We start from the raw sequence: 27414 nt of genomic DNA on the forward strand, positions 1-27414 counted from the left end.
TGCTGCTGCTGCTGATGATGATGACGATGATGATGATGTTGATTCTGTTGTTGTCTCCTTGTTTGTTTTATCGTGAGCACTCTGGAACCATCATCCCACATGAATTTTCATCTACGTCTCCTCAACCTTTCAGCACAGGTTTTCCTGTTCAGATCGTAGGGTATGGCTCTACGGCTCACATCATTACTAACAATGACTAAAAATACTGTTGAGGGTTGCATTGTGTCTCAGAATATAACCTTATTTGGAAATGTAGGCATTTTACACAAAAATAGCTAATAGACTTAGCTAGTTAAGATTCTACTGGCGTGGCAACCCCATAGGGATACTGTCCTTAGAAGGATGACATTTGAATCCGTGTGATAAAAAGAACAGAGACTGGAGCTATTTGGATGTGAGTGGCACCAGAGATGGCCAGCTCTCCACAGTAGCTAGGAAGGACACTAAGCTGCAAGTACAACCCTATAAGCACACTGGGTTATACTTCTAATTTGTTGACCTGTGAGTCAATACATGTCTGTTCTTTTATGTCACCTCACCTGTGGTATTTAGTCATAGCAGTCTTGTAAAATGATGCATTTTTCTATGTACTATATTATTCCTATGTGATTTTGTTTTGCATATTATTCCTTATGACTTTTACACTCCCCATCAGTGGCTTTCTCCTTCTCAGAAGGAAAATACCAAATGAGCACGAGTTCTCTGGGTCTCTGCCTATTCTTCTTAGGTAGAAGTCATTAAGATCAGTATTCATGATTTTAGAAAACTATTATGAATAATAAGTCTTCCGTGGAGCCCTGCTTTGTGGCTTAGTTCTTGTTTAGTCATATCTCCATTGTTCATGGGCTGATTACATAATGCCTATTTGATTATGCAGTTATATCCCAAGCACTCAGGAGAGGCCTGGCAACACTCTACATTTTAGTCTGGGTTCTGTTGCTATCACAGATAATTCCAAACTGGGATATAATTATAAAGAAATGTACTGCTTACAGTTGTAAGCACAAAACCAAAGTGCTGGAATTTGGTGAAGGCCTTCATGCTCTACGTGGTGGAAGGTGTCATGTGGCAAACGATCACATGAAACTAAGAGAGGTGACTGAAGGCAGCCAAACTCCCTTGTGTCACAACTCCCTTGGAGGAACAAAGTGGTGGTGATTTTGTCCACCATGTATTCTAGTGCTGATTTCTGTATCCCAGAGATCTGGTTGCAGTACAGATTTTGGAATTGTCATTATTATGAAGCATTTCCTGATCCGATATTTTGTAAAACTTTGTTATCCATTATCTTCTGATTGGTCAGTAAAGAGCTGATCAGCCTACAGCTGGGCAGGAGAGGATAAGGTGGAGCTTCTGTGCCCCAAGAAAGGCAGAGGGTCTCAGATAAGAACTGGAAAGTCACCATGAAGACACAAAGGAAGGAGGCTAGAGCAAGACCAAGATGGCAGTTATTGAGACGTAGACCAGGCCAGTGTAGTTGAGTTAGAATAGCTGAGTATCTGCCCACATATAGTGTCTGAGCTTATTAATAAATAAAAAAGGTCTCTGTGTCATTTAATCAAAAGCAAGTTAGGACATATAAACACCCCATACTTTTACAACTAACCCAGAAATAAGGAACAGTCTCCAACATGTAACACTTCTTAATGTGCCTTCCCTTGATACAGTGGCCATTAAATTTCCTCATGAGTTGGAAAGAACGCGTTGAAACCACAGCAGCGGGTGTTTGCCAGGCATGTACTTACTAGAATAACTTGAACATGGAGTTCTTCATGACTTTGTCATTTTACTTGCTCTTTGCACTGTCCTCAGCTTTTATTTTCTTCCATGAAGCATGTTTATGGCCCACTGTACTGTGTAAGAGACAGCAGGGAAAATCTAAATAACCACAAAGATTCAACTGAACCCACTTCCTAGATTAGATATTTTAAAATAATTGTGTAAAATGTAATGAGGTTGACTGCTTATAATTTCATCTCCATCTATTTCCCCCAGCCTTGGTTTTCAGTGGATGCTGTTGAACAAGTAATGATGCCAGATCCCAGGAGAGAATCGAAACACAATAATGTAATCACCCATTGAGCAATGGAGAAACGACTGAAGGAAGACTGTTGAACTCACTAACAGGGCTTCATGGAAGAAATTATTATGATAACTTTCTAAAACCATGAGTCCCAGCTTCAGTGGCGTCTAGCCAACAACTCACTGGTACTTCTTAACTTCCAATTACTTTATGAACATTTTGTCCCAGTGATGAAGAAATAGTTTACTAGCCTCCTATTAGATTATTTACTTTAACCATATTCATCAATCAATAGCTATAAATTCTGAGGTGCTTAGCCATCACTGTGCAGTTTTTGCTATTGGATTATCGAAAGGAGTGGGTATGTGTCTGTGTATTTATTTTTGTCCTTTACTGGTGTTGCTTTCTATTTCATCTAACAGCAAACCTTGAACTTGGCTGCCCTGGAGAAATCGAGAATGCTTACTGCTTTAAATGAGCTCATTCTCTTGCCAAGACTCTTCTTTGTCCACAGTGAGACCTTAGTTTGATCCAAATACAGCAAGGTGGTTTTCCCAATGAAAGCCTGGCTTCCAAAAATAAAGCTGGTTGTCCTAATCAAAGCTGTACTGTAAGCTACACACAGGGCAGAGAAGTAGGAAGGTGCAGTGAGAGATATTTTACTAAGGAAAACAATTAAGCAGAAGCCCTTAGTATTAAAAATCAGGAGGGGAAGGAAAGCCAAACCAAAGCTAGATTTCTCCTTTTTTCAGTAGTGATATAAGCACATGGAGGGGGGGTGTTATTCGTGTAACCCCAGCTAGAGGGGCATTCATGTAAATCCAGATGAATTGCAGGGAAACTAAAAACACATGGGCATATGGCCATGATCATATTTGAAAGTGTACAAAAGGAGAAGAGAGAACGCTCATGTGCAGACACGAGTCAGATCCTGAAGAGTGGTGTAGCAGACATGCTGGTAGTATGTGCCCTTAAAGACCCACATGAAAATTTCATTAGTTCTCATGAATCTCAGGGGTGATTGTAAAGTACCCAACAGTTCCCAGACTTGACCAAAGGTGATGTCCCTGTCTCTTGGAACAATATGGTTAAGTGTGGATGAAACTTAATACTAAAGTTCTACTCTGGTTGTCTCTAAGGCTCTGACTTCACTAAGGGACTATACATTATATAGTAGAAAAGAGGCTGGTAAGACCTCGGCTAAAGCCCATCAGAGAACACCTTGGGATCAAGTACCATTTTCCATGCCAGAGGAAAGCACAGCAATTTCCTTTGTGTATCCACCTCTTCCAGGAATGAATAATTGTAGAAAGAAACCCCTTGTAAAGATTTGGGACTTTTAATTGAGTAAACAAGAATTGCCTGTTGCTTGCAAACCTAAAGAGTCTTTCAGGTAGGTGGGTCATTTGTTTTATTGTTTTTCCTTGTGGTTAGCAGGAATCAATTCAGGGGAATGCTTGAATCAGCTACAGTACTGAGGACTTCGATACTATTTTGTGCATCTGGCTTATATATGCTGATCATCAATTATTTTTATAGAACTTAGCTCTGGATAAGAGCTGGAGACAGGGATAGAGCATGAGCTAGTAGGCACAAGGCCTTCAGTTCCAGCTCCAGTTCTGCAAATAAAACCAAACAAACAAATGAAAAAAAATACTCAAATGTAGAAAACACTTTAGCGAGACAACACGATACCTAATATGCATACAACATAGATACAACATGAAGTAAGTTATCTACATTTATTTTGTATTAACAAATGACTGACTATTCATACCATCTATGGACTCTTAAAAATAGTTTTATAAGTTATTTAATAATTGGAAATACAGACATCATCTAGACTTCACATTTTAGAACATCAAAGATGCATATGAAAACAGCCTTTTTTGACAGTGTTTAATGTGATATAAATCTAAACAAAATCTAAAAGCTTTTTGTATTTGATAAGTTAAATATTAGTAGTAGGACAGCTGGATTAGTCTGACAATTTTACCAGTCTTCAATAATAGGAGTGAATCTTTCTCCTATAAATTTATAATCATGTTTTATGCATACATCTGTAATAGAGTTCTGACTTTTGAATATCTTTTACTTTTACAAAAAAAAATGTTAAGAAGCCTGTGAAATGGAAATGAAGATACCTAGACAATAGAAATTACTTAAATCTGTAGTTAAATATTCTTTGGGACAACTTTTTCTCTTCTTACATTTTTGTACAAAATAACAATTTGGATAGCTATAATTTTTACACTAAACCAAAGAGTATCACTCAACTTATTACCAATGACATGAAATGGAAGGTGATGTAACTACTTCAAAACATGAAATTTCATTAGATCGACATTGACTCTGTACAACTGACTGAATTAACCACATTACAACATTAAAATGATCTTACATAGATTATGAACTGGCATTCAGATCCAGAACACTTCTATGTAAGTTATGTGTCAATTAGCACAGATGTATTGTGGGCAGTCACATTTCTTCTTTCCTCGGTGCACAGAGAGAATCATGACATGTGTAAGCAGTGTATAAGGGCTCTCAAGTCTGCTTTGATACCATTATTAAGAAATCCGTATAGGATAGGGTTTAGACAACAGGACATCATGCCTAACAAGTGACAGATGCAATAAACCAGCTTGAAATGCCTATTAGAAATCAGGTTATCGTTGAAATCAGTCACCACGTGGAAGACGTGGAGTGGCATCCAGCTAACAGCAAACACTAGTATCAATACAGTCAGTCTATAGAAAACACTTCGAGATCTCTGTTTTATTCTTGTGATGGAACGCTTGACTCTCATCTCGTGAGTGTCTGAGCTTTCTTCAGGTTTCACCTCAAAGCAGATTGGGACCCCCGGAATGACCTTACTGGATGGCGACAGCTGACTACGGACTGAGCCTGGCTTTTCTGGAATGGTTAGGTGCTTCTCCTGGGAAGGTCCTGCTGGAGCAGGTAACACACATGCCGTCTTCTTGCTGTACCTTCTTCTGTGCTTTCTGATGAATGAGTAGCTCCACTTTTGAGTGTTGGGGGGTTTTGCCTGGTTCCTGCTCTTTTTGGATGGATGTAGAGTTAAGTTGATCATTTCGTTTTCTTCAAGTCTGTTTTCCTTGTGGGACAATCCACAACTTATACTCCTGCAGACACTAGTATGACTTACTGTTAAACACACTAAAGGCAGGATATACTGAACTAGCAATAAAGAGATTGTGAAAGCAATTCTGTATGAATCAGAGGGCCATGACTCAACACACAAATACTTGCTGCTCAGCAATGCTGAGCCAAAGGTTTCCTTAAGTTCCACAAGACTGTGAAACACTGGGAGCGGAGAACAGATGGCAAACCCCAGTGTCCAGACAGTAGCGATCAGGAAATAGCCATGGTTTGCTGTTAAATTGTTAGATATAGGGTGCTTTATCATATGATACCTGACAATGGCAATTGATATTAAAATCAGAGTTGAAACCAGAACTGACACACACTGAAGGAATGGCATGATATGGCACATAGCTTTACCAAACATCCACTGATCCAACAAGACAGAAGTCAGGGTGAAAGGTGAGCAAAACAGGACAACTAAGATATCAGAGAAGGCCAGATTGCCTATGAGAAAGTTCACTGTAGTCTTCTGATTCCGCTTTTTCATAACAGCCATTAAGATAAGTAGATTTCCCATAAAGCCAAGAAGACTTACAAATGTATAGAGCCCAATCAGAAAGTATTGTAAATCATCTACGCTGCCTCTGTAGTCCTCCCAGACAGGGAAGGCAGTGTTCCGAGCAGCAGAAGTATTGTTCTCTGTGCCTCTGTAGTCCTCCCAGGCAGGGAAGTCAGTGTTCCGACTGGCAGCAGTATTGTTCTCTGTGACAAATGTCTTGTTAAAATCCTCTTCAAGTTTAACCTCCATACTAGAGTTCTGCTTGAAAGGAGACGGTGTCCATTAGCAGCTTGAAGATCAATTGCATGCTACTATAACTTTAACATACTCAGAACAAAACTAAGGTCTAGAGGTTGCCCCCACAACCTCCCTTACAAACCTCTAAGATCATAAAGGGCCAGTTTGGGGTTCTAAGTTTGGTACAAATTCAGCAATAATAATTACGTAAATCTATCACCAGTTTCAGACACTGTTAGCTCGGCTCAAGTCGCAAACTCTGTTTTTCAATTTTATTTCAGAAATAACATAAGGAATGGAAAAGAAAAATGCACAGAAAAACTTCAGTTATATTATTATATAATTTGTAATAGCCTATTGCTATTATTCTCTAGTCAAAGTGTCTAAAGTATATTAGCCTATTATCTTGCTTTTCAAATTTTTTTATTTCTTATCAAGATCAAACCTAAAAGTCAGCGTCCTGCATCTTTGTTTTTTCCTACAAACTCCCAGCACTGACTTCACACTCCTGGGACAACTTTCTGAAGCTAACACACACCTCCAAAGATACATTAAATCAAAAACTCCAGACCTTGTTCATTTGTCCCTAGACCCTAACCCGTAATTTCCATTGGTTCTAACTCAAGGGAAAGAGAAAGAGGCTAGCTGGTATGAAAGTGACTCCCACGATCCCTGAATCATCCCAGTCACCATATGACAAGACAATACCGTTCAGCATCGGGGTAAGTCAGTGTGCTTCTAATGAAAGCAGTCTCCATTCGTGCCTCAGTCCATTTCCTGAGTTCTGATGAGTGCTGGGCTCTGTGTGCCTTATTTATGATTCTATTTATCCTTGGGGTGTGCACGGCCTGTTTGCAAGCATGCTCCTGCTTGGCTGCGCACTCACTTTTTTTGAATCAACCTTTTTCTCTTAAACTTGTGTGGTAGGTCAGTAGTCACTAACTGGATTTTTTCCCTGTGACCAAAGCAAGGATAAGCAACAAATTGAACAGAGACATCTACAATGGATTTGTGCTTTCTTGCTATATAACATTCAGAATAAAATTGCTGTCAATTTTTTTAGAGAATAAAGAAATGCAGTGAGGGGGTTTTCTGTGATAAAAAAGCATGGTTTTGAAGGGCTAAGGCTATAGTTCATTGGTAGAGTGCTTACTTCTCTAGCAAGTGAGAGGGATTAGGTTCAGGATCCAGCACACACACACACACACGACTATACATGTATATAGTGTAGGGTCAAAAGTCATATCATCCCTAAAAAAAGAAGTCTCATCTCTTGATTAGTTTAGATTAAATGATTAGATTAGAGATAGAGAAAGGTATTCATTATTATGATAGTGAGAAGCGTAATAAAGCATGTCAGACATATTAGACGCTACATACATATCTGCAACTAATCATTTCAGAATGGTAGATTAATGTTCCCAGAATTAAAATAACAGAAATGAATGGCTCTGGGGATTCTTAGGATACAGTATGACTACATGTGTGTATCTATGTACATATGTATATATACACGCACTGAATTTGGGGGTTTATATAGCCTGCAATGAGATCTCTATATAAACAATGATGATAGTTTAGCACTTCACCTACTTACATGCAGTATCTTCATTGATAAAGACTCATGACCAACAGGAAACTAAAGTTGCCAAAAACATTTTTAGTGAGGTGAAGATGTATACCCGACTGCATAGTTTTTACTAGACCATGTCTGTCTTACATGTGTGAGAACTAATGTTGAATTTATTAAAAACGGAAAGCTACTTGTTTCTTGGAAGTTCAAAGAAATAATGTCTGAAGGATTCATTGGGTAGTGACAAAAAATGGATGATAACCCTTCTTTTTTAAAGTACTTCTGTGTTTTAAGAAAGTAAAAGCCATAGGTAATTTAAAATGGAGGCCAGTTGAATGAATATCCGTGTAAGATAGTTATCCCTTGCCATTAAGCAAGCATTTGCTGAGTACCTAATACTCTCAGTATGCTGTTCTGAGTGTGAAGATGGCCACGCCATCTGCCCGTCACTCATGCACAGCCACACACATGACAGCTAAGGTACTCTGAACACGAGGTACCGTCTGCAGATCTTAGCTCCCTTGGAGACTTCTCACCACCAAATTATAGGTACTTCAACGTGTGTGGGAGGACACATTAATTGGTTTCTTTAAAACTGCCTCCTTACAGTTAGAGGACAGTTTAACCACTAAGCAGTTTTGTCCAATAAGATATATGTCACCTGTTTTCCAGTTGAAAATGTGAAGTAGAGGAGCTGCTTGGAATCAAAATAAACAGATAAATAACAAGTCAAAGGATCCCCTGCTTACACTTGCTCCTTTCATTTTCCTCTTTTTGAAACAAACAAATGAGTCACAGAAACCTCATGTATGCAATGATCCTCTGCTTTCCAACAGTGTAACAACCAACTCTTCACAGTGGCTTCACACAGCTTAAATCCTTTATAGACGATGAAAAGAGACTTTCAATTCACCCTAGATTACTTTAGAAGACGTGAAAGGCAGGGTGTTTTAACAATTACATAAAAATATTTACTATTGCAGAAGTAAGAATGTTGCAAGCCACGTGAGTTCTTCATTTCTAGTTCTATAACCTGTTCTCTTTTTTACGTGGCGACATTTCTCACTGTCACACATTCTACCTGGAATGCTTGAGTTCCGTTTCCCAAGAAACACAGTGTGTGTGTGTGTGTGTGTGTGTGTGTGTGTGTGTGTGTATGTGTGTGTGTGTCAGTGGTGGTAGAGTCATTAAACTGGCAACTTTATGAAAGTAATATCATTGTGAGGATTTATTGCAATTTTCTTATAAATTGGTCTGTATGAAACACCAAGACAAGTGACGTCTGAGGAAACTTTAAGGGTTTTGAGAACGAAGATGAGTAAGTTCTTTAAAGTACTAAGGGAGAAACGACAGTGAGTCAAAGGTTAGAGGGAGACTGATCTACGATGCACTTAAATAAGGTTTTACTCTCAGGATGATTCCCTGCTTAACCAAACTGTGTATCATTCTCGCAAAGGATGCCAATCACGCAGAAAAATCGAATATATGTAGTTCTCTAGAGATAAAACATCAACTGCCTGTTTGCTGTGGCTTTGCAGCAATGGCACGATTCCATGACTCCACGTATTGTGTGTTGTTCTGCAAGGCAAAATTCTGCAAAAGATAGCCCTGGACAAATAAACACATTCCTCTTCAGCTAACAAGCATGCAAGTACCCACTGCCTTTCTCTGTATTCTAGACTCTTAACAACACTGTCTCTCTCCTTGAGACATCTGACATTTGAAATGCATTCAGTCTTGGGCTGTTGTCATAGATTATGGCAAACCTTTTTCTTTTTCTTCTTCTTTTGGCTTCCATCTAACAACACCTTCTTTGAATAGCGAGAAACTATAGGTCTGTAAACTTACGGATAAGAATTCCCCCCCCCCTTTTTTTTTTCTCCTGGAACTCAGGTGTGTGGATGGCTATTTCCTGCTCTCAGTTGACTTACAAGCCACCTTGCAAACCCAAGTGCACAGCTGTCTCCCGGTGTGTGGCCAGCTGTGGGACAAGAAGGCAGATGAATCGCTGAATCCTGGGCATCGCCAGAGCTCAGCTAGGGCTGACAACCGGCATGGGCACCGGTTCTCCTACCTCAGACGCCTACCGAGCTGTACCCCGGGTTCCCCTAAGCCAAAGCCGGGACTTCGCTTGGTCCATCCCTCCTTCCCATTCTTGGAACCCTCCTGGGAGAATCCGATAGGGTCTGGCAAGAGCCTGCTCCACCGTGAGTTTGGCACTGGAGGGACCTGCCGGGCAAGGAAGGATTCAGCTGCAACCGTTCCCCCCCCACCTCCCTTCCCGCCGCCTGACAACTGCGGTTTCTCCACCTCCATCCCCTTTCCCAACCAGGCTGCCTCCCGGTCTGCAACCCACCCTTTTGGAAACCACAAGATGCTCCAGAACCCAAGATAGGGACGTGGGCTTCTTGTAGGGGCAGGCGAGGCCTGGAGTGGGTACCTCGGGATGCCCCGGCCGCTGCGGGTGCCTGGACTCCGGGGTACGCGGCTGAGCGCGGTCGCTTCTGCTCGAGATGGAAGCGGTGGCGGCAGGAGCAGGACCTGGAGGCGGCAGTGGGAAGGAGGGGCCCGGAGCCGCCAGGGTTTTAGAAGCGCCTCGGGAACACGTGACAGTCCCTGAGACCCTGGACACCAGGCTCAAGACCGCCCGTTCCGGGCCCCCATAGTCCAATTTAGGTACACCCCAGTGCCTGTGTGTCTGTTTGGAGGCCCCAGGTAGCAGCTCTTGAGCTTCAGGATGTATCCCCGCTACCCTGTGCTCTAGTTTCAGGAGTTAACTTCGGGGTCCCACGGATGTATGTCCGTCCTATTCTCAACCTCATAGTGACTTGTGTGCGAGTAGGCGTTTTTCTGATAGCTTTTGTGAGGAAAAACCTTCAAGGCCCATGTTTTCTTTATGAGAGGGAGAAAATAAAACAAACTCCCAAACAGAACATCTTCTTGCCTTTCTGACATAAAGAAGTCTAGGCAAGAAGTTGACTCAAAGCTGCAGGGAACACGCTGTGATGCAGAGTGCAAAATAGACAATAGAGTCAACTCCTACTCTAAGGGGTAGTAGTGTGGGTGTGAGCAAGGGACATAGAACTGAGGGAGCTGGGAAGTGAGGGTGGAATCAACCTGTCTCGGGAGATTTCGTAACAAAATGCGTGAGTGTGTGTGTGTGTGTGGGGGGTGTCATCTTTTAAAAATATAAAGACAACCTAAAGAAATGAACAAATAAAAACAAATAAAATCCTGTCTTATTGTACCAAAACACTTCATTTTCATTTTTAAGGTTGATAGATCTGTAGCCTTTTGTTCAAGATTGTCGTGGTATTTGGCCAATCCTCAGTTGGCCTGTCATAACAACAGTGTATTTCCTGCACCATGATTACAGCCCACAGCATTGCCTGCCAAAGGCAGGACCGTAAGACTGAAGGCACTGTGTCAACTGAAGATGACTTTTATCCCTTGGGAATAATGTGCCATGTTAATCTAACCCCCGGGGTAGCATTTGCTAGCTGAGTCTCAGAGGCAGAAGATATTTGCTCGTTTCTGCTAATTTAACAGTCAGTACAGGAAACTGTAGTGCTTGTCATCCTCTCAGCCCAAGCAATCCAAGAACTTCAAAAAGGCTTCAAGAAAATATCATCTGATTCTTCTGGGTTTCATTTCAGAAACACTGTATTTGTCCCAATAGCTGAACACAGCAGGTACCTGAGCAGGGCCCTGGAATCCTGCAGTGAGGGAAGAGAGGAGATTGACTTTTAGCAAACAAAGTCTTAGCAGACAAAGGCGTGGTCCTAGGCTTTCTTAAAGCTAGCTATTGTGCAGTTCACACACTACATGTTGCCAGGTGGAGATCTACTCTCCCATCCCTTGCAGTCTGACACACACACTCCAAATGTGCAACGATTTCTCAAATAGCTTCTTAGAGACACCTTTGATGGATGCCTTCTAAAAAAATAGGCTGCGCTACATGATCTTTCTTGTCTATCCCATGTCAAAAATATGACAATTTTTCCTTTCCCACACATTTGCTTTTAGCACATTGAAAAGAAAGGCTTGTGTGGCAATGAGAAGATTCTGAACTTGCCTGTTTTCATTTTCAAGATGTCCACACACCTGACACAAGCATGACAATCTGAGGTTGGGTCCCCAGCAGCCATGTTAAAGCTGAGCATGCCACATGCACCCATAACAACAAAGGATCCTGGGGACTCACTGTCCAGTAGGCAAAGCTGAAAACAGTGGACTCCATGCCCAATGAGCCATGCTGTCTCAAACACCAAGGTGGAGACTGGCAGAGGAAGATACCTGAAGTCAACCTCTGATGTCTACACATATATGTACAAGTAAGCATACATATGCATACACCTTACACAATACACACAGGAGCACACACAATGCACACACTCATAAAGAAAGCAAAAGTCAAGATTTTTTTCTAAAAAAACATCTATTATACAATTTTAAGGATATGTGGAAGAACCAAATTATTAAGGATTGTTTGGAAGAGTATGTAAGAGCTGAAAATGTCAGACATGTGCAGCATAAAAAGGCAAGCATAAATGTGAGCTTTTATCTCCAGGCCCCAAAGGAACTGGAGACTAATCATCATTACTTTTGTAATACATAATAGAGTAAATTTGTTTGTTTTATTGAGTACCTTTCAGGCAGAGGAAGTACAGCCTCTGGGGGGCAGAAACAGCAATGTCCACTTCTGCTGTAGGCATTTTTATAAAATGCGCACCTGGGAAATTAAGTTGGATTTTTATGCACGTTACAAAATGAGGCTGGCTAATTCTCAGTTTCCGAGAATCGTTATCAGCTAGGAAAGAAAGCTTATCTGAAGAGGAGAGAGTTACGCAGCACTTGGGACTAGTAAGGATTATTATCGCACAACCGTGCCAGGGTAACATTTTGCTGAGGAACACGTCTGTGACTTCTGTGAGGTTAGCACTCCAATTTAACAATAGTTTCCATTTGTGAAGGATGGTTACTGAAAGTCTTTGACATACTCTCTCCTGATGCATGGTTCTGATACATTAGGTTCAGTTGTGGGGCATGCAAGCTAGGAAAATATTATTTTATTAGGTGAGTGGTGCTCCCTCTAAAATTTTATCATATTAAGCATTTCTATGGTAAATTGTGGTGCATTTAAGTCTTAAATGCTTAAAAGATGTGGAAAGGGCAAATTCCTATATGTTGTGAAACTTTTTACAATGCTTTTGGCTGCAGTGACATCTGTGGAAGAGTAATCACTGTCCTATAACTTAACATTTAGAGTTTTAAAAGAGGTGCAGGCATACTATTGTGAACAATGAAGTTGTCTTTATGAGAGATGTTTTTTTAAAATATCAGCTGACAGTCATGTATGCAGTCACTTTTGTCAAACAACTTGATGAGGATCCTAACTACCTAAAGAGGCTTACCACAAACATTTTATTGACTCCCAATAAGTACTGTTCTTCTTAAGCAACAGTACTTTTAAAGTAATGGCATTAGATATGTCTGTGACTCATTTCCAGATAGGCTGTACAACTCATCTTTATAAGTTAATTTTCCAATTTAAAATTGCATGTGCATATATGTGATTCATATGTATATATATATATACACATATATATAATATAATCATATACTATATGTATTTATAAATAGACGCTTAGAATACTTCAATTGTAACCACATTTTCCTTAATTTATTTATTAATTCACTTTATACCCCCATCTCAGATCTCAGCCACCTCTCCCTTCTCTCCTTTCAGTCCCCCACCCATTCTCTCTTCCTTTCTCCTCTGAGAAGGGAAGACCCTCCCATAGGTACCAACCTACCCTGGCACATCAAGTCAAAGCAGGCCTAGGTGCATCCTGTTTCACTGAAGCCAAACATAGGCATCCTAGCTAGGGGAAAGGGATCCAAACATATGGTCTTTATTGGGGAACCTTCCAGATATGATTCTATGCTCTAAGCTTGAAGAGGTAGCAGGGAGAGGGAATCACTGTCTCAGAGACATCACAGTATACTTGTAGATCTGTGCAAACAGTTGCTAACCAACAATGTAAGCCTTCCATAAGAAGTAACCCTAGTGTGTGCTAAGAGTGTATTCTATTCTTTTTCCGAAGAAAGTATGGGTGTCTTACATGTCGACAGATCATCCCTTGTACTATATTATTTTAGAAAATTTGTGGCAAATTACCAAATTGATTTTAACATTGTCATGGTCAGGTCTCATTGTCAACTTGATTGGATCAAGAAACACCATTAATAAGACATGTCCTTGAGTGTACCTGCGTGTTTCCTGAGAGAATTCACTGAGTGGGGAAAACTCATCCTGAGAATGGGAGGCACCACTCCACTAGCCAGGACTCCAGACTGAAGAAGAAAGGAATAAGGATGCAGCCATCTGAGAGCTGCCTATCCCCTCTCTGCTCTCTGATGGTCACCGAAGACTGAGCTACTTCCACTGCCCTGTCTTCTCTGATCTGAAGGACTATAATGACCTGAACTGTGGGCACAAGATAAACTTTTCCTCCAGTAAGCTACTTTCATGAGAACATAACTGTGATGATTTGTATATGCTTTGCCCAGGCAGTGGCACTATTAGGAGGTGTGGCCTTGTTGGAGTAGGTGTGTCAATGTGGGTGTGGGCTTTGAGACCCTCATCCTAGCTTCCTGGAAGCCAGTATTCTGCTAGTAGCCTTCAGATGAAGATGTAGAACTCTTAGCTCCTCCTGCACCATGCCTGCTTGGATGTTGCCATGCTCCTGCCTTGATGCTAATGGACTGAACCTCTGAACCTGTAAGGTAGTTCCAATTAATGGTGTCCTTATAAGAGTTGCCTTGGTCATGGTGTCTGTTCACAGCAGTAAAACCCTAACTAAGACAGTAATGAATACAGACACTACCCTAGTTAGCTTGAATTGACACTGCCTAGAGTCACCTGAAAAGGGAGTTTCAGTAGAGAGAAAGATCCTATCAGACTGGCCTGTGGTCAAGTCTGTGAGCATTGTCTCATCAACTGATATAGGAGGGCCCAGCCTTGTGTGGACAACATCATTCCCTGGGCTGCTGGTCCTGGGCTGCTGGTCCTGGACTATATATAAAAGCTAGTCAGGGATAAAGCCTCTGAGAGATCTATAAATCAGCATCCCTCCATGGTTTCTGCTTCAAGTTCCAGCTTGAGTGTCTTTGCTTCCTTCCCTCAATGATATGCTGAAAAGTTTAACTTTTCTCCCATAAGTCACCTTTGGTCACAGTGTTTACCACAGCCACAGAGACGAAACTAGAATAGATACCATCTTCACAGAGGAGAGCTTTAGTTGCTTACCTTAGTACATGTGTATGTATTGTAAATAAATTGTTGCTTCTGCTAGTTACTATTCTCAAAAAGAGAAATAAAATGATATGGGCGATTTGACTGTAAGCGTTTAATCAAGTTGCCTATCTGTTGTATTTAATTACTACTATGTGGACTCAAAAAATTCCTAATACTTCTTTCCCCCCAAGACAAGGTTTCTCTGTGTAGTCTTGACTGTCCTGGAACTCACTCCCTAGACTAGGCTGGCCATGAACTCAGAGCTCTCTCTGCCTCTACCTCCCGAGTGCTGGGATTGAAGGTATGCACCACATTCCCATCTCAAGATTAATACTCTTAACTTCGTTTCATTTGCTGAAGGCTCTTCTCCCTGTGTTTTCCTAGACACAAGACTATTTAGTAATATGGCATGGCACCTTGCATTGTTTGGCATCACGCACAGACTTATGCACTCAGTGGGTACCAGAAGGGAAAACTTGACATACAATTGAGTCATACAATATGAACTGATTCAGTAGTGGATTTCATTGGAAGTTCAACCTCACAGACAGAATCTCCCATCAATATCCTTCATCTGCAATTTAGTTTCACATAGAGTATTAATGCCTTTCAAGATTCATCTGATTGGTCACTATGGAAAAGTAATATGTGTCAGGGCCTAGAAGCATTTCAGGAATATTTAGATGACAGTAATATTCCACTGCATCCCCAGCACTGTGTCATGGAATTTTTAAAGCTTGACTAGACCATTAAAATGTTGTTATTTTCTAAGTAATAAAATTAATATTTACTTAGATTTGATGAGCAAAGTTCACCTTTCTGTTTATGTGGCAGGAAGAAACTGTTGACCAAATACCAGTAGAATATGTCATTAGTGATCTTAATCAAAGGCATTACGTTAGTCTGTTACAAAATTTCAGAAGGAAATAAACAGTTATCTCTTCCAGGAAAAGCTGGGATTTTTATCTATCAAATCCCGAATAATGAAGTTGGCAACTGACTATTCATTGGGGAATAGGAAAGGAAGACTGGAGCCGTAGCTCAGCTGTCAGTGCTTCCTTAATACACATGAAGCCTTGGGTTCATTTCCCAGCACCACACAAACCAAGTGTGATAGCCTAGGGCTGTAATAACACTGCTTGGGATGCAGAGGCAGGGGGATCAGAAATTTAATAATATCCTTTGTCATATATCAAGTGGAAGCCAGCCTGGGGTCCACAGACACTGTGTCAAAATAGAAAGGAAAAAGAAATCCTAAAATGTAGCACACATCTTTACAGGGATACAGACTTTGTTATTGTAAATCTCTCATAAGATGACATTAGAAGGGTTTGTAGTCTCTCTACCTTGCGTGATGAAGACGGCCTTCAATAAATGGTCTTTCTAACGTTATATAAGTATGCAGTTGATGAGCATTTCCAAACTTTATACCCTAAAGTTCGTCATAAAAATCTTTGCCGAGCAATAATCTTTGAAAGACTGATTTGTGAAGTTCACGTCTTAGAAGCCCAGCTTTATAAATTTGCCTTGAGGGAGCACTTTATAGAAACTAAGGTAATAAAACAAACTGCAATTGGTCATATTAATGCAGACTTTTTAGAAAAACTTCACTAGGATTCTTGGAGAACACATAAGTACCCAAGTCCAGATTATATTCTCAAATCCAAAATAGTTCCTGGCGTGAATGATAGCCCGTGAAGACATACTCTTGGTAACGAATTGAACCATTTCGCCCGTGGTTTTCATGACAGACTAAAGCTAGCAAGTGTGGTGAGCTAATGTAGGAAATACTCCTAAGAGCGGTGTGACTCAGGGGAGCTGAGCACACGGGGTGAGTAGGAGTGTCCCAAAGGAGGACAGGAGAGCACTGTAAAGAAACCGTAATCCCTAAATTTTCCATTCCTATTTCCGTTCTCGTGTGTGATCAGTTGTGTGACATTTTGCTTTAAACCATTAGAGGGGTTTAACGGACATGCATATTTATTGTCCTACAAACACTGTGCATTTTTAATCTGATCATAGTCCTCTTCCAATCATAGAACAGTGTGCCCACTTATAAATATTTTAACTTTCCCACAAAATAGTCCCAGAGATTATCTACATCTCTATGTGTGAATCTAACCAAATTTGTATTGATAAATAATTCCTATTCAAGCTAACCCTTAGAAAAGAAAATCTTTTTTTTCTTTCTTAATAGTGTAAGTTTCATGTGATTTCGTGTCATGGAACTTCATTGGCTTTCACTTTAAAGGCAGATAATCTTTGTTATTTTGTAATGAAATGTGTACATCCTAGGCAACCTCTGTAGATTCCCTACTTGATAATAGTTTGATTAAAACAAGTTGAGGTTCCAGGATAAGTAGATTGTGTGTGTATGCATGTGTGTTTGAGTGTGTGTGTGCATTACTCAGCATTGACTTTTCAAAGTGAAATAAAACCATGTGAATTATGAAATCAGTGTGTCAAATAATTAGCCTGAACCATCAAATACCAAGGACAAGGTTTGCAAGGACCATGTCTTTTGAACACACCCACAATGTTCCATACTGGGGATAAATCACCGGGGAAACTGCATCGACTCTTTCTGACCAACAGGAAAATGCTGGGTTCATCGTGCCCCGGGCCCGGTTTCCTGCTCCCCGATAAAGGAACTCGTCACTAAGAACAAATCTGACTCAAATGCACTTTCTTAGTGAAGAGGAAAAGGGCTCAAAGGCTCTCAACGGAGATTCGCTACTTTGGCTTTTTAAAGGACTTCTTTTTGTTCTCTTAGACTGGGCAAAATAACTTCTCGGTACTGGCGTGCGGAATATTTGAGCGTCACAAAAGCAGCGGCAAACCCATTAGCGGAGGCTTTGCGGTGAAGTGCATCCGTCCCCCTTCCCGTAAATAAGCTCTCCCATTCTTAACGCGGGCTTAAAGCTCGGACTCTCGGAGGAAAAGGACTTCGCCACAAGATGGCACTGACCTGCAGACAAAGGAAAGAGCGATGGCATTGACTTTTAAAACAGGCTTGGAAATGCGCCTTCCTTGAGTCAAGGACTAGCGCGGTGAGAGATCTGTGCGTACGGGTCTGACAGCGTGGCTTACATTTAACCGCTTTTCTTTCCAGAATTCCTAGGCAACGCACCTCTGAGGTGTGCATCCGAGGTGTTGGGAGGAGGCTGTGGGGGAAACCTTGGGTGATCCTCGTGGGGTGCCGTCACATGATCCTGGATGAGGTGGAGTTCGGCTTTAAGGGGGCGTCTCTTCCTATCTTCCTCAATCTTTAGGGTTTGAGCAGGAGAAATACCAACAGATCTTTCCTCCCTCCGGTGACACCCATCCCGCTTCAACATAGGCGAACAGAAGGATTCTTCAAAAGGTAAGTTGCAAGTTAGTGTTTTTAAGGGACTTTTGAGAAATCTCTTATTGATGGGATGAGGTATGAGAGGAAAGATGCGGGTGTCTGATCCGGTCATGGGAACGGAGCGAGTGTAGAATCAGCTTTTCGCTTTGACTCCCAGTTGGAGCAGGTGGTAGGATATTCTAGATTGTGGGACAGGTCTGGGACACTATGGATGTGAGATCTCAAAGGGAGAGCGTACCTCTCCCAGAGTTCATGCATCCCGGTGTCCTGCGCTTGGGGGATTACAGAAGGAAATAAGTTTTCCTCTCCTCCTTCTCGCTTAGAAGGCTGGGGAGATGCCCCTGTTGGTCTTTCCTGCACCAAGGTAGTCTTCCTAGTTTTTCTGGAGTAGGCTGGAGCCTCTGCCCAGGTGGAGGTCCAGGAGTTTTTCTGGGTAACCTGATGAGATGCACTGGGCAGGGGTGGGGGCTCCCGCTTTCTCCTAGATCCCGATGCATTTGTCCTGCTTCCCGTCACTTGAGAAAATGTGGGGTTCCCCGGGAAACGGAGCCCAGAATGGGAGAGCCCCTGCCCCACTCCCTGTGCCTGCCCCTTTCCGGCTGTATAGTACACCTTGCAAGACTTGAACCTTGACTTTTTGTTTCGTAGTTTTAACCACCCAACTCCTCAGCTCTTTTTTAAAAGGGCAATTGTGCTGGGTTAGCAGGTTAGGAATGAACTAGAAGCGGGGGAGGGGGGATGGGGCGGTTTTAGTGGTTAGTAGGATATTCTGCTGCTCCCCAGGTAGATTGCAGAGATGCTAATATTGGAAGGACCCTTATTGGGTTTATAAGAGAGATGGACTGATCTCCTATTCGCGCCTTGCTTGTTCATTTGGGCTCCATTTCTGCTCTGTTCGCTTATTCTGGTAGAGGCTCCCTGACAGATTAATAAGTCTTCCCCCTTCCCTCTTCCTTCCTTTCTCCGTGTGTGTGTGTGTGTGTGTGTGTGTGTGTGTGTGTGTGTGTAGCGTGGGGATTAGGAATGGGGGTAATCAAGGAGATTCACATAGTTATACAAGACAAGGGTGGTGAAACAGGAGTTTTGATTGAATCTATCCAATTTCCCTCTGGTAACTCCTAGACTCTAGGACCTAAACATGAAAACTCAGGAGACAGAAGTGGGAGAGGAGGGGAGGGGAGGGAAGGGAAGGGGAGGAGAGGGGAGGAGAGGGGAGGAGAGGGGAGGTAGAGAGGAAGTGGAGATGAGGCGTGTCTCCTATTTCCACTGTTCTTTTAATTGGAGTGCCCTGTGATTTGCACACAAGAGAGGACTGCTTCTGTAGAAAGCCCAGTTCCTTATCCATCCTAGAGACAGGGGGTTCTTCCTCGATACCATTTCCTAGGGTTTCCTTATAACTGTCAATAGGCAGTTATCTGTTGAACAAGCCCTTCCCCCATTCCCCGGAAGGCACAGGGAATTATGTAACTCATTTAGATAAGCTAGCAGTAACTTCGGCTGTGTATATCACTGCTGATCTTTTATCCCCAAACAAATGAGGGAATTTGAAGAAAAACACACACGTGTGCACACACACACACACACACATACACACACACAGAGAGAGAGAGAGAGAGAGAGAGAGAGAGAGAGAGAGCAAATTATGCCCCCAAGTGCTGTATTTTATGATAGAAACAGCACTGTAAACATCGATCATGAAGGGCCAGCATTCCTACAAGAAGGAAGAACAGGAACTGTCCTGGGAGAGTGGGAGCGGGAAGTAATTTGTCAACTGTTAATGTATGTAATGTCTTTGAATGTCCATGGCAGCTGTACTGAAATTTGGTCTTTGATTCTGGCAATGCTTACAGTTGTAAGACATACATATGTAAGGCATACGGAAGAGCAAATGCCAGCTTGTTTTCTTTTACAGTGAGATGCAAACTCTTTCTGCAGGGAAATACTTCTACTTTCCTGACCTTTGCTATTTCTCGGAGTTATACTAAGGTAAACAAAACACCTTGTGTCTAGCACACCACGGTTTCCCCTAACTGGAATGAGTATTGCTCCCATACTTAACAAAATAAGAGAACTTGGCATTGTCTGTATAGATAAGTGATAAGTTATTTCTCCACTGGTAAAATGAGCCATTCAAGCCAGATTAGACAGGTTTAAAGGTTAAAGACTGGCTTATTGGGAAGCTGTTTCCAGTTCACTAGCCTCAGGGAAGACATCAGGAGAAGGGAGAGAGAGAAGAGAGCTAAGAGAAAGAAAAGAGTGAGCACAAAGAAAGAAAGAGAGTGGGGTGTGGAGGCTGGCAGAGACCAAACTGTCTGGATTATACAGGGAAGAGCCTCTGGGGAAAGGGCAGCCCAGCCCCTGGGCTGGAAAGTTCAGGTTTGGGAGCTGGGTATGCCAGGTAGGGACTAAAGGATGCTGGGAAAACCTGGAGCTCAGATCTGCTTTGGTAAGTAAAATATGCTCCTCAGCCCCTTGTCCTAGGGTCTGAAACTAAACAAGTAAACATCTACTTAGTGGGAAACATTTCTCATAGGACTTGTCTATCAAACGTGATTTGACAGATATCAGAATAGACTATGTTTACTTAAACTCATTTGTGAGAGATGAGTCTTTGTAAGCCATGAATTGAAATGACTTGGTTTTGTGAATTCCTATAGCTGTCAAAATAGGCCCTATATAAAATTTCTTTTTTCTTCCTCTCCACAGCAAACACGTTGCCCTGCGTATCATGCCCCTCTCCCTGAACTATTGCAAAGCTTCCTAATGAGTCTCCTTATGTCTCCATCTCTTTTTTAAATTCGGTGCAAGCAGCAGGTAGACTAACAGAATCTTTTACTTATTTATTTAGTGGTAGAGGATGGGTCTGCATGCTATGACATAACATGCCTGTCCTCAGAGGGCCAATTGCAGGAGGCAGTTCCTTCTTTCCACCATGTGAGTGATGGCGAGCAAACTCAAGTCATTAGGCTTGGCAGTAAATGCCTTTACAAACTTTAAGATAAAAACATATGACTTTATGTGTTTTTACCAAAGGCTCCTAGTGTTCAAGGGTAAAAGGTGAAGACTGTCCTATTAGAACCCTGCACTGTCAGCTTCTTGTCCGGCCTTCCCAGTGAGCTCCTTCTAGTCCACCTCCATTTTTCCTCCCTTGCCTTCTTGTTACAGCAGCCTTAGAAATGTTCTATTTGCTTTCTGTTTTCCACCAGGGATGCCAGCCCTGGGAACCTACCTAGCTTCCTAACTCTGCACTCTTGGATGTTGCTGTCATTTAGGATGGTCAGCTTTGCTGAGGCAGGATTACCACCCAGGATTCAATTGCAATTCCCAATAACCCCAGTCCCCTTCCTTGGCTATCAAACGGGGCCTTTTACTGATTTATTTTTTCTTTTCTTTCTCTGCCCATAAGACTAGAAACTCAGAGAAAAGGTCATTGTTCTTTCCACCGAAACCACACCTGACAAGAAACAAGTGTCAAATAAATACGTGTTCCTTCAGAAAACAGTTCACTTTTAATAGGCAAAATGCAGTGTTTTCTCCTAGGTGACCGACATAATGGAATAACTATTCTAATTGGCATTTGTTTTGCATTTAATCATAGGTTGTGCCATTAATGTTACCACAGACTTATACCAAACATGATTCTTATTATGTACCTATTAGAGTGGTCAAGATATTTTCATTCTCAATCTAATATTTTCAAGGTATCATGAAGTTTTCACAGTGCCTAACTTAAGTCATTGTATTGAAATCAATATAGGCTGATAAGGTTGGGGATTAAAAGTGATTTGGATGAAGGGAAAGATTTGAATTGCTGTTGGGATATAACACCCCAAAACTGGGATGATGGGTGAGGATTTGGAAGTATTACAGGCTAAGATAGATAATTTTTTGTTTGTTTAGAACAGAACAATTATATTGGGGCTGTTAAAGAATTGACTTTATGTAGCCTGTAACATCTTTAAGTTCCAGGATGAAGCATGGTAACTGAACATACTTCCTGTGTCTCACAAGAATCCACACATGCTCACACTCAGTGGGGCTCAGTGATAGGGCACCAAGAGAAGCCACAGGAAATAAGAATACACGTTGCTATTCTTCTAGTGTTACACTGAGTAATGAAAAGCTTTGTAACTATTAGCCTGAAGAGGAAGTGTGACACTAAGTTTGCCTGGCTTACCAAAGAAAGTCACAGCTTTCTCAAACTATAAAGCTGCTACCTACCTACTCCTTCTAGGTTTGCTTTCCCATGCTACACTCGCTCTGGATTTGGGATTCTTGAGGGTAAAACAATGTGTAATTATCCCAGAAGTCATTTCAGGTGAGAGGATGGAAGGAAGACTTAAATTCTACTAACATCCACACTTGAAGTCTGTTCTAGTTAGGGTTTCGATTGCTGTCATGAGACACTATGATCAAAGCATGTTGGTGAAGAAAGGGTTTATTTGGCTTTCAAGTCCACACTACTGTTCATCATCAGAGGAAGTCAGGGCAGAAACTCAAACAGGCAGGAGCAGATGCAGAGGCTATAAATGGTGCTGCTTACTAGCTTGCTCCCCATGGCTTTCTCAGCTGTTTTCTAATAGAACCCAGAACCGCCACCCTAGGAGTAGCCCCACCCACAATGGGCTGGGCCCTCCCCAGTAATCACTAATTAAGAAAATGCCTTCCAGGCTTCCTCACAGCCCAATCTTATGGAGACATTTTCTCTATTGGAGTTCCCTCCATTCAGATGACTCTACATCAGACTGACGTACAACTAGCCAGCACAAAATCATTTCACCACTATGCTTTAATGCTATATAGTCTGATTATATGATGGCAACTCTTAGTTTTATCAGGCCAAATTGTGATTTCACAACAGAAAAGACCTCATATTCTAGAAAGCCAAAGCACCAAATAAAAGGTCTATTAGAGGTGTCACATGAACAGCAAGTGCATTTCTGCGCATTAAGTTTCTCCTTTTCCTTTCAACAGAAGTAAATCCACATAATTTTCTTCATTGTTCTAAGAAAGACAGACAGAGAATGCAGCCTATTAACATGGGCGCAATAGCTAGTTAATTAGCATGAGAGATCCTGTCCTGTGGACTTCTTTAACAAGGGAGAAATAGAGATCAGAGGTTTCTCGCTTCTTTCTCTAAAGGAGCTTCTGATCTTATGTCTGTAACTTATATTGTCAGTACGAGAAGTATGTTTACACTACACAATGGGGTGAAAATTTAAGGCTACAACTGAACTCGCACCCTTGCATTGGACACTCACATAGCTGAGTGAGGAAAGACGATATTTCCTTGGATGAAACATTAGAAATTCTTTGAAGTCTTCTAATCTGATAGTCAAAATCATAGTGTGTTAAAGTTAGACTCTCCCACACAATGCAAACCTTGATGTGGCCCTCAGGCACTGGCCAGCACATCTGTGTATGGAGCACTTGGTTCTTTGACAAGTAGTTTGTTCCATTTGACTCAGATTTTGTTCCTCATGGTGACATTATTTTTTAAAAATAATGTACAGCCTTTGGTCCCATTTCTAATTTCATCGGCTGTGCCACTAAACTTGTCCATATACCCTATAGGCCACCTATTAAAACACAAGAAGTCAGCTCTGCATTCTGAAGCATGGTCTGCATTAAACATCACATAGTTTTTCAGCAGCCGTATCTCAAAAGGGCAAGTTTCTTGATGCTCCATTGTATAGGTCACCTCCTTGTGAAGATTTTTGTCAAATGGCATCTGTCTTTCAAAGCAGCCCCGTGTATGGTTAGCTGTTACCACAGCATGCTGTCTGCACTAACACTTCCCTGACACATTCTTCTATGTTGTTTTGCTTTGTTACATGTTTCCGTCTGTACAGTGTGCTGTTCTCTGTACATGTGCATTCTTGCTATGTCTGAGAGTCTGCTGTTGGCACCATTTGTCTAGCACTTGGGAGGCATGAGATTTACAAACACTTTACTGAGGTGTAAACCACTGAAAGTCAACATGTGAGCAAGTCCAGTTAAAGACATTCCTGGCGAGCTGGGAGATGTAGCCTAGTCGGTAGCCTAGCATGCTATGCTTGAATACCTGGATTCAGTCCTCAGCACTGTCATAAAATCAGATGTGCCTGTAATCCCATCACTCATGAGGCAGAGACAGAAAGATCAAATGTCTAAGATCATCTTCAGCTAAAAAGTGAGTTCAAGGCCAGCTACATGAGAGAGAGACCATGTCTCCAAAACATTCTAGCTGGACTTTAAATGTCTGAAATGGTTTGTACTGATTGTGGAATTTTTTTTTAAGGTTATAATTTTATAAAAGATTCAAATCTGTTTCCTTCTGTGCCTTAATTTTATAATTGTGTAAGACAGAATTTCTTTTGATGGCCTTCAATAAACTTAGTTATGCAACTGGCCTCTTTTGTTGACAGAGTATTCAGTTCAAGGGAATGAAGAACTGAGAATATATGGAGTATGAGTCAGCTGAAGATTTGATCCGTTTTGAAGAACCATAACAGTCCATTTGTCTAAGCGGTAACAAAAAACCAAAAAACAAAACAACAACAAAAAGTTTTAAAAAAATGAATTCAACTCTGTTCTCCCGGGTTGAAAATCACTCATTTCACTATAATGCCTCAGAGAATTCTCCACTTCTGGCTTTTGAAAGTAACGACTGCCACCTGCCCTTGGCTGTGATATTCACCTTGGCCCTTGCTTATGGGGCTGTGATTATTCTTGGGGTCTCTGGAAACCTGGCATTGATCATAATCATCCTGAAACAGAAAGAGATGAGAAATGTCACCAACATTCTGATCGTGAACCTCTCCTTCTCAGACTTGCTAGTTGCGGTCATGTGTCTGCCGTTCACTTTTGTATACACACTGATGGACCACTGGGTCTTTGGGGAGACCATGTGCAAACTGAATCCCTTTGTACAATGTGTCTCCATCACGGTATCCATTTTCTCGCTGGTTCTCATCGCTGTGGAACGGCATCAGCTAATCATCAACCCGAGAGGGTGGAGACCAAACAACAGACACGCTTACATAGGCATTACTGTCATTTGGGTCCTTGCAGTGGCTTCTTCTCTGCCCTTCGTGATCTATCAAATTCTGACCGACGAGCCCTTCCAAAATGTATCACTCCCGGCGTTCAAGGACAAGTATGTGTGTTTTGACAAATTCCCGTCAGACTCTCACAGGCTGTCTTACACGACGCTCCTTCTGGTGCTGCAGTATTTTGGCCCACTCTGCTTCATATTTATATGCTACTTCAAGGTAAGAAAACCATTGGCCCCTCCCCCAACCATTTCCTTTCTTACCTCCTTTGCATAGACTTCCCCAGGAGGTGCATGTTGTACTTGAACTCACCCTTTCCTTCCTTCATAGATATACATTCGCTTGAAAAGGAGAAACAACATGATGGACAAGATCAGGGACAGTAAGTACAGGTCCAGTGAGACCAAACGAATCAACATCATGCTGCTCTCTATCGTGGTCGCCTTCGCGGTCTGCTGGCTGCCCCTTACCATCTTCAACACTGTGTTCGACTGGAACCACCAGATCATTGCCACCTGCAACCACAATCTGCTGTTCCTGCTCTGCCACCTCACGGCCATGATCTCCACCTGCGTCAACCCCATCTTTTATGGATTCCTGAACAAAAATTTCCAGAGAGACTTGCAGTTCTTCTTCAACTTTTGTGACTTCCGGTCTCGAGACGATGACTATGAGACCATAGCCATGTCTACCATGCATACGGACGTGTCCAAGACTTCCCTGAAGCAGGCAAGCCCAGTCGCGTTTAAAAAAATCAGTATGAACGACAATGAAAAAATCTGAAGCTGCTCAGAACATATGGTCCCAGGCTACATCTGTGGAAAAACAAGCACAGCCTTCCGCATGCTTTCTTTACCTGTGCTCCCAGGGAACGGAGTGAAGCAGGTTTGGAAAGTCCAGGACATCTTGTGTTGGGTTTTACTGCTTTTGTGATGGTTGCCATGATAACTTGACAATCTAATTACTTTGTAATCTATCTTCTGGCAACAGTTTTGACTAGATGTGTGTGTGTGTGTGTGTGTGTGTGTGTGTGTGTGTGTCTCATCCGTCTCTATCTTTGTGTATGTGTGTGAAATTATGTGTATGACAAGGATTTTTATATTGTATTTATTGGAGTGAACTTCTCTGAAGTAGTGTCATGAGCTCACTGCAAAAGCAGTACCTACCTGGTATTCTCAAGGTACTGGATTTTCAAGATCAGATGAGATTTCCAAGACCCTGGACTACCTTCATTCCATGCTAAGCATCATCTTCGTCTGTTACAAGGGTGACAGTATACAAAAGTCACCTTTTAGAATGTGCTGGAGCCAAAAGAGAGTCTGAAGTCATTTGGCAGCATCTTTTTTTTTTTTTCTCTTTTTTTGAGAGGACTGGATTTGTAACTCCTAATTGAGTCTTGCTTAAGATAAAGGTACGTGAAGAACACGTTTTCAGCTGTGAATATCATTGGGAGTTAGGACATCCACGAGAATGAAGTGCCAAAGCAGCTCCCTGATTTCAAGATTCCTCTGATGGCCAAAGCATTTCGGGGCAATTAGTTTAATACGTAAACTAGACTTGCTGCAAACAGGTAATGGCATCCACAGGACTTGATCTTCGAGATGTTTTGCATCGTTCAGAAGAGCACTGAGCACCATCAAGCTTCCTGGCACAAGCATGAGACTCTGAGAGCATTTCTAACTCATACTGCATAGAAACATAAGATGCATTTTCCATACGGCAGTGCCTGCATAGTAACTAGTGTTTAACTCTCACCATGTATTTTTCACAGCAGAAGACACACAGACAATGTTAATGTATGTACCCCTCAGCTAACAGGTAATCGTACCTAAAATGTTCATGCACCCTGCCTATCCTAACTGCATAAACTATATAAAGTGTGGAGTTTTATAATCATATACTATTATATCATAGAGTACTAAGTAGTCCTGTCATAGTAATATATTTCCTTTCATGTATCTTGTAATCATGATTTAGATTCAGAAAAGATACTTTGAAGAACAAGACAGTTCAATGTATTATACAAAATGTTGCCTGTGTGTGATTTTAGAAGGGCAAACACTTTCTGTATTAAAACTCTTTGGGCTTTTTCAGAGGAGTTTGTACTGTGTTTCTCTTGAGCTTCATTTCTTCCTGTCTCAAGACTTGCCTTCCATGAAATGCTGTCTCCACTCTACCCATTATCAACTTGCTGGAGAGATGCTGTCTATTCAGCCCTACTGGGGGCTGGT

The 27414-nt window shown here is 41.7% G+C and overlaps 2 protein-coding genes across 5 annotated transcripts; one reads left to right on the top strand and one right to left on the bottom strand.

Moving 5' to 3' along the window:
• Positions 1–3753: 3753 nt before the first annotated feature.
• Positions 3754–10064, bottom strand: Npy5r (neuropeptide Y receptor Y5). Of its 4 annotated transcripts, none has more exons than XM_028789083.1 (2): positions 9941–10064; positions 3754–5948 (listed from the first exon to the last, which is right to left on the bottom strand). In XM_028789083.1, the coding sequence occupies exon 2, from the start codon at positions 5937–5939 to the stop codon at positions 4539–4541; it is 1401 nt and encodes a 466-aa protein (XP_028644916.1). In that variant the 5' UTR covers positions 5940–5948; positions 9941–10064; the 3' UTR covers positions 3754–4538. The 4 variants fall into 4 exon arrangements, with proteins under 4 accessions (XP_028644916.1, XP_028644915.1, XP_028644914.1 ...); XM_028789082.1 differs by having other exon boundaries at positions 3754–5951; XM_028789081.1 differs by having other exon boundaries at positions 9857–10064.
• Positions 10065–18139: 8075 nt separating this feature from the next.
• Npy1r (neuropeptide Y receptor Y1) lies at positions 18140–27276 on the top strand. Its single transcript, XM_028789069.1, has 3 exons — positions 18140–18164; positions 24557–25402; positions 25514–27276. The coding sequence occupies exons 2-3, from the start codon at positions 24707–24709 to the stop codon at positions 25964–25966; spliced, it is 1149 nt and encodes a 382-aa protein (XP_028644902.1). The 5' UTR covers positions 18140–18164; positions 24557–24706; the 3' UTR covers positions 25967–27276.
• Positions 27277–27414: the final 138 nt, after the last annotated feature.

This window comes from Grammomys surdaster, unplaced genomic scaffold, assembly GCF_004785775.1.
Source record: "Grammomys surdaster isolate TR1022 unplaced genomic scaffold, NIH_TR_1.0 125780, whole genome shotgun sequence".
NCBI lineage: Eukaryota > Metazoa > Chordata > Mammalia > Rodentia > Muridae > Grammomys > Grammomys surdaster.

What these genes read in the sequence shown, in the direction of transcription:
- Npy5r (XM_028789083.1), bottom strand. Translation starts at nt 5,939, where the DNA reads ATGGAGGTTAAACTTGAAGAGGATTTTAACAAGACATTTGTCACAGAG.
- Npy1r (XM_028789069.1), top strand. Translation starts at nt 24,707, where the DNA reads ATGAATTCAACTCTGTTCTCCCGGGTTGAAAATCACTCATTTCACTAT. An exon ending in TATTTATATGCTACTTCAAG is followed by an intron (nt 25,403 to 25,513) that starts GTAAGAAAACCA and finishes CTTCCTTCATAG; the next exon opens with ATATACATTCGCTTGAAAAG.